Raw genomic sequence first — 12,756 nt, forward strand, 5'->3', positions numbered from 1 at the left:
GTTAAATATAGAGGAAAAATAATGCATAAATAAATAAGTAAATAGTATAGTATAAGTATATTGACACATAAAAATAAATGCAAAAATTTAAAAATAAATCAAAAGTAAATAAAAAATAAATGCAAAAATTTAAAATAATAAGAATAATACATATGTAAATAATACATATGTAAATAAACAGACAGAAAGAAATCTGGTTAGAAAACTAAATAAATAGGGAATTACTCTGAAGGTAGATAAATAAAAAAAAGAATTATTTTTGAATAATTACTTGATACATTTAATGGCATGTTAATTTATCTATTGAGTCATTTATTTATTTTTGATTTTGGCAGCTTCTGTCCTCCATAGAAGCTTCCTCACAAAGCTGAAAACAGGACTCAGAAAATGCTGACATGTTGAAAGTACATAATTTCCACTGGACAACATTTAATTATTATATTTGTTCTTTTTCAGGTCACTCTTATATCTTATATTTTTGCCAACTTTCTTATTATTACATATTATTAACCATTTTTATTTTAATTATCAAACTGGTAAATGCATAACTGGAAAAGTGTGTTTGGAAGAAAGTTTTGACAATAACTGAGGTGAGACAAAGAAAAAACTAATCTCCATCATCATCATCTGGTGCCGACTTCACGATCTTTAATCCTAATAAAAGTGACAGCTGCTGTGGCGGCGGGGCGTTCACTGTCAGACATACCTCCTCAGGTGTGGCCACGAAGTTGATGGCGGTGTAGTAGCGGTCGTCCTCCTGCGACAGGCTGAAGGTGAACTGGTAGTCGATGAGCAGCGTGTCTGTTTGAAGTGATGGAGCCGGCGGTGTGGGTGTGGGAGCGCGTGGTGGAGATTACAAAAGAAGAAGAAGAGCTCGATCAGTTTAGTTTGAAAGTCACACAAGAACGTGTTTTCACACAGCGCTGCGGGCAGGAAATTACCCAGAGCCCCTTTTCTTCTTTAAAATTCTATTGACTTTTTTCGATGGACCTGAAGATTTCGGCGTGTGCTGTGATGAAGGTCATGATAGAGGGTGGGTGATATGGCAGTATGTGTGCAAGCCTGTTTTAATCCAGAGCTGGAGATCACTGTCACTAACAGGGAAGACAACAATTAATCAATGATCGATTTTTATAAGAATTTAATCGAATATATGATGTTTTGTCAAATAATCGACAGGCGATGATGTGCTGTCAAAATATGATGCTGTGAGCTTTGACTGAGGTTTAAGTTCTTTAAAAAAGTAATATTTCAAAAAAAAAAAATCTATACTTTTTATTTGTTTTGAATTATTATGAGCCAGGTATATATTTATATTTAGGATCATTTATATATATTAATTGTATAAAATAAATAATTTATTCATTTCAGGATTTATTTCACAGGCATGTATATTCATTTATTTAATACTTATTTAAATATGAATATAAATAACTATGCAGAGAATCTCACATCCTGTATGACTGAATAACGGCCTTCATGATCTCCATATTTTCACCACACTAGTTTTATAATAGACGGCGTCATTATGGTTAAGACTTTGCCGTCTCTCGTCCCTTTTTTTCCCCTTTATTGTATTGTTGTACTTAACTTTATCAGTTACATTTTTAAGTGAATCATTACGTGCAAACTTATTTTATTGTCTGTTAACTTAGTTTTGAGTTATTTGTTATATAAATTGGTGTTTTTGTGCTCTCAATTTGTGACTTTGTGTTATTTATATATTTTGGGGAAAAAAGAAGAAAAAACACAGAAAAACAACAGACGGAGGGATGGACAGCCAGAAAACATAGTGCCCCCAGTAAAAGCTGTCTCTGGTGCAGAAGAATAAAAATTAGTTTCTAAAATAATGAGGAATAAGTGTTTGAGGCTCATGGAGGACAAAATAAGTTAAATCCCATGGTTTCTACAATATCATATTCAACAAAACATAATCTCAACTGACAAGGATAATAACGTCAAGAGACTAATCTGCAGTGTGGATCACTGCGCTGCAGTCTCTGGCAAAATGTCTGTCATCGCAGCAGCAGGGAAAAGAGAAAGACAAGCTCCAGCACACTCTGCAGTGATTCACTTTCATCCGCGGCTCACTTTCCATTCTTTCCACCTGCGACTTGTTTGAAAAAGCCGTTTCTCCTCTGGCTGTTATTTCTTTAAACATCAAACTACTTTGAGACCTACTTTGATTTAAGAGCCATGTAACTGTCTTGGCATTGACCCGAACAAGGGAGAGGCCTCACTGTGGTTTCTTAATGTGACCCGCCACACACACACACACACACACACACACACACACACACACACACACACACACACACACACACACACACACACACACACACACACACTCTTCACTGAAGTTGGTAATTGGAATTCCACTTACAGTAGCATGTTCCTTTGAGCGGGTTGCCTTGGTAACGGTTCTCGACTTCACACCTGAAAGAGAGAGAGGTGGACGATAGATGAAGGGAAATGAGGCGCAACACGGGGAAAAGACGGAAGAGAAGAAGACCGAGAGGAAAAAGGTGAATTAAGGAAATAAAATTGCGGATATAAACAAAGCGGGAGAAATTAAACACAAATATCAGGTGAAAACATGGACGCTTCACACACATCTTCCCCCGCAGCACAGAAGGTCTCTACAATCAGCACAGTTTCAAAATAAGTGTCAGCAATTCAGGATCTGAGCAAATATCTTCCGTTGTGATCCTGAGATATTATGTTAAATAGGAAACTGTTTTTTTTTTTTTCGGAACATTATGATGTCACAGTCAAATTGACCTTTTAGCTTTTGGTTATTAAATTTCAGCACATCATCGTTATATTCTATGAGATATTTATATGAAATTTTGACATGTTTGGCAAATAGAATCTTGAGTTATGGCTAAAATCATGTTTTCCGAGGTCACAGTGACCTTGACCTTTAACCATCAAATTCTAATCAGGTCATTCTCAACTCTAAGTGGACGTTTGTGTCAAATCTTTAATTGCCAATTTCTAACCAATTCACTCTTGAGTTCAGGTGAACATTTGTGTCAAATTTCATGAAATTAACTCAAAGCATCATCACTGAGATATCGTGTTCATGAGAATGGACAGATGCAAGCTCACTGCTACCTTGACCTTTTATGTGTGATCTTCAAAATCAAAAAATTTCATCCTTGGATCTATTTGAATTTTTGTACCAAATTTAAAGAAATTACTTTGTGGTGCTCTTGACATGCAACATTCATAAGAATGAGATGGTCACAGTGACCTTGACCTTTGACCGCCAAATCCGAATCAGTTCATTGTAAAGTCTATGTGGATGTTTGTGCTAAATTTGAAGAAATTCCCTCAATGCATTCTTAAGATAGTATGTTCATGAGAATAAGATGCATGCAAGCTCACACTGACTTTAACCTTTGACCACCAAGTTTTTATCAGTTCATGTTTGAGTCCAAGTGGATGTTTGTGACAAATTTGAGGAAATCCTCTCATGTTACTCTTGAGATATTGCGTTTACAAGAATGAGACCAATGCGAGCTCACACTGACCACCAAGATCTAATCACTTCTAATCAAGTTAGCGTTTGTGCCAAATTTGAAAAAAAAAACAAACCTCAAGGTGTTCTTGAGATATCGTGATCAGAAGAATGAAACAGAAATGGTCACAGTGGCCTTGACCTTTTGACCTACAACTATCAAAGTCTAATAAGTTAGTCTTTGAGTTAAAGTGGATGTTTGTGCCAAAATTGAAGAAATTCCCTCAAGGTTTTCTTGAGATATTGTGATCATGAGCATGGGAGACAGACAGAAGGACAACCCAAATCTATCTTCAGCATAGAGGCTTGAAAACAGATAAAGAGTGAACGAAGGCCATGTGAAACGGACAAATTTCACTAACTGGCACTTTCTGTATATAAATACAGCCTAATTTATATTTGTGGGTGAGTTTAAGTTTTTAATGGGTTCTGGGAAGCCCTTCGGTAATACAGGCCAGCGTTACGATGAGTGCTGCCAGCACTAATGAACAGCTGCGATTACAGTGAGAGAAACAGGACATGGAGGTTATTGAGTCTTTTCTTAAAACACATTAACATGTTGGCCTGCAGGTGTTTGTGAAAGTTCCTGAACAAAATCCTTGAGTGGTTCAATATTTTTGCACAGAATAAATGTTGATGTCAGATTTACATCAATGATGTTCAGACAAAACACAAGTACACAAGTAATAGCAGCCTCATGGTGAAGTCAAGTTACAGAGTTCATAAAAAAGAGTTCTTTTCAGCACTTTGTGTCATAAATACTGGCATGGGGTGGACCATTGGAGAAAAAAAGTCTCCCAGTCTCCACAAAAATTCAACGCTAGGTGTTCAAGATATGACAGTTACAAGGTTTTCTTATTCAGGAAAGAGTGAAAGAAAAATGTGAAACTCACAGGTGGCAGCGGTCTCCTTTGATGCCTTTAGTGGTGCAGAAGCACTTGCCATTGTTCGGGTTGCACATGCTGGCGTGGCCGTTACACTTGCAGGCTGAACAAAGACGAGAAAAATGAAAATTAAAATGATTCAGTAAAGCTGTACCACCAACCCGATTTAACATTAAATGACTACTATTAGGGGTGTGCAAAATGGCCAAGACCTTCTTTAACAGTACATGTAATTGTCATTGTACAGCATAAATATCGCCAAACAATAATTGTTGTGTATATTCAGTTGAGAAATAGCTAAAAAAGAAAACATAACGTGCTTAAATACATTTGACTAATTTAATTAATTTTCTTCTTTTGTTTGGAACTTCCATCCAAACACTAAAGTAAAAAATAAAAGAGACAAAACATTAAATTCAAAATTCTTTTAAAATTTAAGCTTAAAATTGATCATTTTAAGTGTTACAGGCTTTTGCATTGACAACCTCACTCTCCTCCTCCAAGTCTGGCAAAAGCATGTTAGCTTGCGAGGCAGCTGGATTTGTGAAATCACGTGAGAATCATAAGATCACGCGAGAATCCTGCCTTGATTTTTCTACAGACGATGCTTTTCATTGTGCTAATGTGTCTCCTTGCTCCTTGGGGTTATTTTACGGCATAGGAAGATCCTTCATGATAACAGAATGGGAACAGTTTCTTTATTAAACATTTAAGTCTCATTGAGATCAAAAATCTCTTTTACAAGATGTGACCAAAGTAGCAGCCATGCAAAATCATAATATAACTCTTTTAATGTGTGTCTTCCAAGACTACTTACTTAAAAGTGAATTGAGCGCATTTGATTCAGTTTAAAAGCCTTTGATTGTCATGTTACAAAAATGATGTTTGAACCTAATAATAGCCTAATAAAAGTATTTGACACGACTGACAGAATCGATGGAAACTCTGCCCCCTCTGAATGTTTCACTGGGGTCAGCTGGCTCATTCTCCAGGGAAAGGACAGGAGGAAAATAAAAAATGCTACCACTTTCAAGAAGTTTACCTCCAGAGCCAATTCTGTGCACAGAGGTGAACTTAAACGCTGTACCTCCCTAACGAGTTTTGGCTCCCTCCCCATCCGAGGTGACTTTCCTCGTCCCGAGGGACAGTTTTTGTGTCCGTTAACAGATGCCAAATGTCTATTAGGTTTGGTAACTTTGAGAACCGGTTTTATAACACCTGCATAAATGTTAATGTTTGCATTAAATCAGTTCATCTTTTCTAAAGATGGCCGGGCCTCCTGGTACAAACAGCTGCGACTGATGTAGAAATCTGTGTATGACAACGTGGGACAGCTGGTGGAACAACAAGCCACACTGTGGTTTTATTTTTATTTATTGATGTGTGTTATCTTGATTATTTGTTTATCGTCTCCTCTTTGAGGTATTGATTGTGCGCTTTTTGCTGCGGCTCATAATGCCTCCTGAGTCACACTGATAAACAGAAAGCCTTTAATGTCTCAGAGGGGGCACGACGCTGCAAGAAGGAGGCAGAAATAAGACGCAAAAACAAGGAATGCACATTACTGACAAGATAAAGACATGCAGAGAGGCTGGTTTATGGCTGTCACTGATGTAGGAGCAAGTAAACACTGTATACATTTCAGAGGGATGCATAGAATTAGAATACCCAAAAAATTATGATGAAATACCCAAAAAACATACACGACTGACACTCAAGTAACAGCCTGTGGCCTAAATCTGGCCCCTGATAGGATGCCGGGTGGACCCAACCATTGTCTTCATCAGAATTAAAAATAAAGTGATTAAAGTGATTAAAGTGATTCCCACTGGGAAATGTTTTGTATTCGCAAATTAAGGTGCCAGAGTGCATCAAACAAAATCAAAATAGAGCTTGTTTATCAAAATTAGTGCCAGTGAACGATCCTCGCACCCTCTAACGTCCTTGTTAAGCCCCTGATGTCCTAAAATCCTAGAAATGTCCTTGATTCTTAGAAATGTCCTAAATTCCTAAAACATCTTAAAATCCTAGAAACATCCTAAATCCTGGTGATATCCTTAAATCCTATAAATGTCTTAAGATCCTAGAAACTTGCTAAATCTTAAAAATGTCTTTAAATGTTAGAAATGATGAAATTTCCTGAAATCCTATAAATGTCCTAAAAGCCTAGAACCATCCAAAAATCTTCAAACCATCCTTGAATCCTAGAATCATAGAGTCAATCAGAGAGAAGTCCCCAAATCCTAAAACATCTTGAAGTCCTAGAGATGTCCCAAAATCCAAGAAATCTCAGAAATGTCATAAAATTTCTAGAAATGTTCTAAATCTGAGAAATGTCTTAAAATGCAAGAAAGATACTAAAATCAAATGTCCTAAAATCCTCGAAAAATCTTAGACCCATGTATGGCGGCTGCTGGGACTGGCCCCTGGCCTCCTGTCATTTTGTAAAAGCGGCCCCATGTAAAGCAGGTTGAGTACCCCTGACGTGCACCGTGGCTGTAATATATTGGTGAGCTAAATGAAGCTGTTGAAGAAACAGACGATTGATTTGTTGTCCGATTGACTGACTGTCAGCATTAGCTGCAGAGCGGAGTAAATCTAAAATATCCCACAGGGCTGCTTCACTGTGCAGCCAGGAGTCAGGAAAATGGCAGGCATAAAACTGAACTGTAAAATACTGACACGTTAAATGAAGCCGTGCGAGGGAAGACCGAATGCCTGATTTAGTGCCGGACTGAACCGGAGCCGCGGATACTCACGCTGGCAGCTGCCCCCGTTGGTCGGATCTCCGTAGAAGCCGGAGATGCAGCTCTCGCAGTGCCGGCCGGTTGTCAGGTCCTCGCACTTCTCGCACACGCTCTCGTTGACACACTGGCTGTGACCGTTACACTGACAAGCTGCCAGAGAGTAAACAAAACACACACTGCATGAACATCACACACACACCCAAAAAAAAAAAAGTTTTTTAATAAACAGCCCCGGGCCCAAACAGGAATGAATTTGTATGTTAATTTGGAAGTAGAGGAAGTAATTTGCGGTCTGGGATCTGTGTGAGGTCTGAACTGTCTGATGGTGCTGCGTTTGAGGTCCTTGTGTGACAAATATCGTTACTTTGATATCCTTTATGCCTGCCAGGTTTATTTGTGAAGATTTATCGCACTGATATATTAATTTCAGAGAAGTCACAATAGCCACTGCAGATACTTCTGTTAGATTTAGACCAAAATCAATGAGTTAAACACTCCCTGTAAGCAGACAAACACTGTTATTTATGGTGAGGAGGCCCCCTTATACGAGATTATCAACATACTTTGTTTACATACATTATGATTTATTACCTATTTTAAACTGCAAATAAGATATTATAAGTATAAGTATTCAGTCTCTTCATCTCACTTCAATTTTATTGCAGCAAAATGTATTTCGTGGACTATGAAGGGTGGAAGTAAAAATTAATAAATTAATAAAAAAAGATAATTTATTGATTTTATCCTTTCATATGGTGTCATGATTAGCATATAAATTCTTGGCCAAAATGTGTTTTGTGAGGTCAGTGACCTTGACCTTTGACCACCATATTCAAATCAGTTCATCCTTGAGTCCAAGTGGACATTTGTGCCAAATTTGAAGTAATTCCATAAAGGCGTTATTGAGACATCGCCTTGAATGAATGGGACGGACGGAGAGACAACCGGAAAACATAAAGCATCTGGCATAATATATATTTGTATTCATTATTAATAAAATTGTGAATTCATTATAAAAGACTATACTTGAAAGATATGTTTCATCATTTTTCCTGTCTTACTTTCATCATTCACAACACAAAATTAGCTCTCATCATTCATACAAGACTTAAAGTCACGAAAAATAATTTGAAAAAATTAAAGTGTTGAAATTGTCTACAAATCGGTAACGGAAGTGATGAAATACACGTGAATTGAAAACTATTTTCAAGTAAGGGTGGATGTGAAATATAAAAAAGAGTGATGAATCACCAAGTGATTTGATTAATTTGTCTACCATCATTCACAGCATCCAGCTGACATTTCTCATTTACAGCAACAATATTTGTCACGTCTGCCGCAAGCTCATTTTTCATCATTTACTCGCGAACATTTTAATCACTGCAAATTTTTTTTTCTTACTCGCACCCTCAAAGTCATTTTCCTTAATTGGTAAAATGCAATTTTGCATTAAAATTGATGAAACATGTCTCTGCTATCATCACTTCACAACTATTTAATCAAATCAGCTTTAAATTAACCAAATCACGATCATGATAATTTATCAATATAACCATGCCATTTTTCAACTCACGTGCATTTTCATCACCTCTGTTTCTATTAATTAATTTCTGTTACTTCCATCACTCATAGCAGACTGAAAAACCAATACATTTCATGATTGTTGTAGGCTACAGAAAGTTTAGTTTGTATTTGCAATATTAATAATTTATTATTTATAAAATAAAAAAATCTATCCATGATCTATCTATCTATCTATCTAAAAATCTATGCCCATGCTTGACGCCCATGTACTGACACAATATTGCAAAGCAAAATATCGCACTAATATGCTAAAACAATTATTTATCCCCAGTCCTGTTTTAAGTTATGTTGGCTGTTTTCATTACCAAGGCACTTCAATGACTTTACACATGAAAATCAATTTATTGATGACGAGAGGTTCAACCTGAGAAAACTGTTGTTTAGTGCTGACTTTGGCTCTAAAGGGAGCTTTCCAAAATAAAAACAAAAAAAAAGGAGTAAAAAAAAAAAAAAAAAAAACAGTTTCCACCTCTGTACTTTCATTAACATGTATACTTATTACCCTTTAAGTATAAATAAATAGCATTTATACACTACATTAACAGAAATAAGTATTTTCAGATGGTTATTATCTTTGATTCCAAAACACATCTTCGGACTAACTGTTTCCTACCTGGGCAGTGGATGAAGGACCAGTTGTATTTGGCCTCGCTGGGGCACATGCTGGCATTGAGGGCCGGCTGGGGGCTAGCAGGCAGGCCGGGGAGGGTGGACGGGGCCGGGACCGAGGTCTGGAAGGGCCCTCGATACGAGCCCTCGATGCACTGACCTTTGCCCGTGTTGCTGGGGTCGGTGCACCAACCGCAGCCCGGCTGGTCCAAACACTGGCCGCAGGTTCTGTACCCGGAGCAGTTCTCCGCTGCAGCAAAATACACAACAGCGCAGCGGGTATAAAACAATGCAGGATGTTTACAACTGTGAAGACTTATCTGGTTACAAGGGTAAAGATAAAGCTCGTTCTCAGTGAGCTTTCCTTGTATAACTAAAGCAGTGATATTCAACTTATGGCCTGCCAGCCGAATCCGGACACTGACAGGGTGCTGGGTGGCCCTACAACCATTTTTGACTTCACAAAAAACATAAAGTGATTCACACTGGGAATTGTTTTTGTACTTTTAGTATGCTTAAGTTACCAGAGTGCATAAAACAGCATCAAATTAGAGCTTGTTTATCAAAAAGCGTGCCAGTTGTGAATCCCCCACGCCCCCCCAAAAGACGTCCTAAGACCCTAATGTCCTAAAATCCTTGTAATGTTATAGAAAAGTTATAGTTCTGAAAATTGCAGAAATTTCCTAAAATGCAAGAAATGTCATAAATTCCAAGAAACATTCTGAGATCCTGAAACAAGCTAATATTCTAGAAATGTCCTAAAATCCCAGACAGGTCTAAAAAATCATAGAAATATCCTAAAATCCAAGAAACGTCCTGTAATTCTAGAGAAATCCTAAAGTCCAAGAAATGTCCTCACATCCTAGAAACTTGCTTAAGTCTTAGACATGTCCTAAAATCCCCCAAAAATCCTTAAATCCTGGAAATGTCCTAAATTCCTATAAACATTCTGAAATCCTAGAAATGTCCTAAAATTCTAGAAAAGTCCTAAAATCCTAAAAACATGTTTGGGGTTATTGCGACTGGCCCCTGGTCCCCCGAAACAAAGTACGTTGAGTGTCCCCGATCTAAATATTTCAATTATTCAGTCACTGCCATATGTGTGTTGGTGAAAAGTAAGTTTGTTTTTGGGTCCAGCCTTCCCAAAAGTTTAAATTAACAACAACCACAACAAAATCAACAAGTCTCAACAGTTAATTTCGCTCGTTCCGGGGCCACTGCCTCTCTCCGCCTGCTCTCCATAGATATTTGCCTATATTTTAATTCCTAACTCTCGGCCCTCGAGGGCTTTCTCTGCCTATGCCTGTAAGCAACAATTTGTACTTAATTGACCTGCCAGGTTAAATAAATGAAAATTGTTCTCTGCTGCACCGTACAACAACAAAGCACCAGACGGAGACTAAGTTATCAAACTATTAAACCAGATTATTAATCCCTGTCTCATCTACTGGAGGGGCCGCGCTTTAATGTGCTCGGCTAAATGAGGGCTGAAAAAAAGCAAACATTTACAGATTCTGTGCTCCAGAGAGCAACGGTTATTTAAAATGTTGCCTTTTAGGGTATGCTTTTGTTTTTTTTAGAGTCTGATGAGGATCGCTACATATGCTCAAGTGGTTGAGTACATTAACTGCAGCTAAAGCGTTACGTGAGTGGACTACAGATCTGTGTTTTTATTTTCATGTTTCCTCCTTAAACGGATTGAATCCTGCCTGCGAGGTTGGTGGTTATGCATGAAGACGTTGCAGCTTAATCAGAGGTTTAAATAGGAATGCTGCAACATTTTCATGCGTCAGACGGTTAAGTGTTTTTTTTCGTCAGTAGCAACGGTAATTTGTTTGGAATAAATAGGAGAGGAACTGGGTAACTGGCATAAGAAATGCAAAGAGATTTGTGCGTACTTAAAAGTCATCACTCTGTGTAAAATCAATACATTTTGACTCAAGAGATGCGGATGCCAGAGCTGCAAAACAAACACCGCAAAAAAAGGCTCTTACACTGAGCTATGATGAGATCAATGAGTCAAGTCAACTGATGAAAGAGGCATATTAAAAAAAGGGGATGTACCACAACAGAGGAGAGCATCACGCCTCATTTTACTTGTTCCTAATTTCCCAGGAGGTCTGCTGTAAATTGGCACTAATCACAGGGTAAACAGAAACGTCCTCAAATGAAAAGCCTAATTTCAGCCCAAGTAGATATTCTTTTATCATTTGAATTTTCCGTATATGAAGATAAGCACGTAGACAATTTTCACTTCTTTTTGCAAGTTCTGCTGACCTGTTTTGCACCGGTTAAAAGATAAATGAATAATTAATTGTACAAATTCTATTTTCCCGAAATACTTTCAAATTACATATTAATTTCAATGAAACCTCTGGGAGGGAACATTACAACAGTTTAATCATAAATGTGGTTGATAAACTCTGAACTCTGTTCATCATTTATGAAAGGAGCCCCTCATTGATGTACTCAATGTCAAAAATAATAATGGCAGAAAGATAAAATCCTGCCTCTATAACAACTGTCGAGCCACGGGGGGTTTAAATTATTTGTTTTGACTTGTTTTCTGTATTCGGAAATATGGAAGCCCATTTCTGCCAGTTTGATGAAAAAAAAATGATCCTGTTAGTCACTATTATAAGAAATAATAACTTGGTATCTCAAAATATTTAATGAGTATCAGAGATATTAAGTAATTATTTTGGAAAAGATTCTCATTATTTTGAGAAAAAAAATATTATTTTGAAGTCAGCTTTTCAGTATGTTGAGGTAAGTATCCCTGTTCATTATTTTAAGATTCTCATTATTTCTAAAGGTTTTCAATTATTTGAGTTGGCAAATCATTATTTTGGGAAAATCTGCCATTATGTTGCAGTATTAACTCTTTTTAAGAATGTTTCTCATTTTTTAAGAAACTAAGTCATTATTTTGTGAAACTCATTATTAGATAAATCATTATTTTAACAAAGTTTGGGTTTTTTTGAGTTATGATGCAGAGCTTCTAACTCATTTTAAGAAAGTTTCTCATTTCTTGAGAAACTAGCTCATTATTTTAAGAGACATTTTTAAATAAGTCATTATTTTATCTTATTGTATTTTGAGAAGGTTTCTTATTATTTTCAGAAGGTTTTTATTAAGTTCAAATATCAACTTGTTTTGAGAAAGTTTTTAGATTTTTTTAAATTATTTTTTTGAAAAAGTAACTTATTTATTTAACTTAATTATTTTCAGTAAGTTTCTCATTATATTGATATAACTCATTATTTTATTATTTAACTCTCATTTAATTTTTCTTTTTAATTATTTTAAGAGTTTTTAAAGAAAGTTTATCATTGTTTTGAGACACTAAGTCATTTTATCACAGTAACACACAGTATTTTAAGAAGTTTTTTTTCAAGAAATTTTCCCT

At 36.6% G+C, this 12,756-nt stretch overlaps 1 protein-coding gene across 1 annotated transcript in view; it reads right to left on the reverse strand.

The window, feature by feature from the left end:
* Positions 1 to 607: 607 nt before the first annotated feature.
* LOC121953550 (attractin-like) overlaps positions 608 to 12,756 on the reverse strand; it is a 20,240-nt gene continuing 8,091 nt past the window's right edge. Inside the window, exons 2-6 of the mRNA XM_042500716.1 lie at positions 9,352 to 9,597; positions 7,167 to 7,304; positions 4,417 to 4,510; positions 2,384 to 2,436; positions 608 to 801 (exon numbers count right to left, since the gene is read on the reverse strand). Of these exons, the coding sequence (XP_042356650.1) occupies positions 608 to 801; positions 2,384 to 2,436; positions 4,417 to 4,510; positions 7,167 to 7,304; positions 9,352 to 9,597 (725 nt within the window). The remainder of the gene's footprint in view (positions 802 to 2,383; positions 2,437 to 4,416; positions 4,511 to 7,166; positions 7,305 to 9,351; positions 9,598 to 12,756) is intronic.

This window comes from Plectropomus leopardus, chromosome 14 (genome assembly GCF_008729295.1).
Source record: "Plectropomus leopardus isolate mb chromosome 14, YSFRI_Pleo_2.0, whole genome shotgun sequence".
NCBI classification, from domain to species: domain Eukaryota; kingdom Metazoa; phylum Chordata; class Actinopteri; order Perciformes; family Serranidae; genus Plectropomus; species Plectropomus leopardus.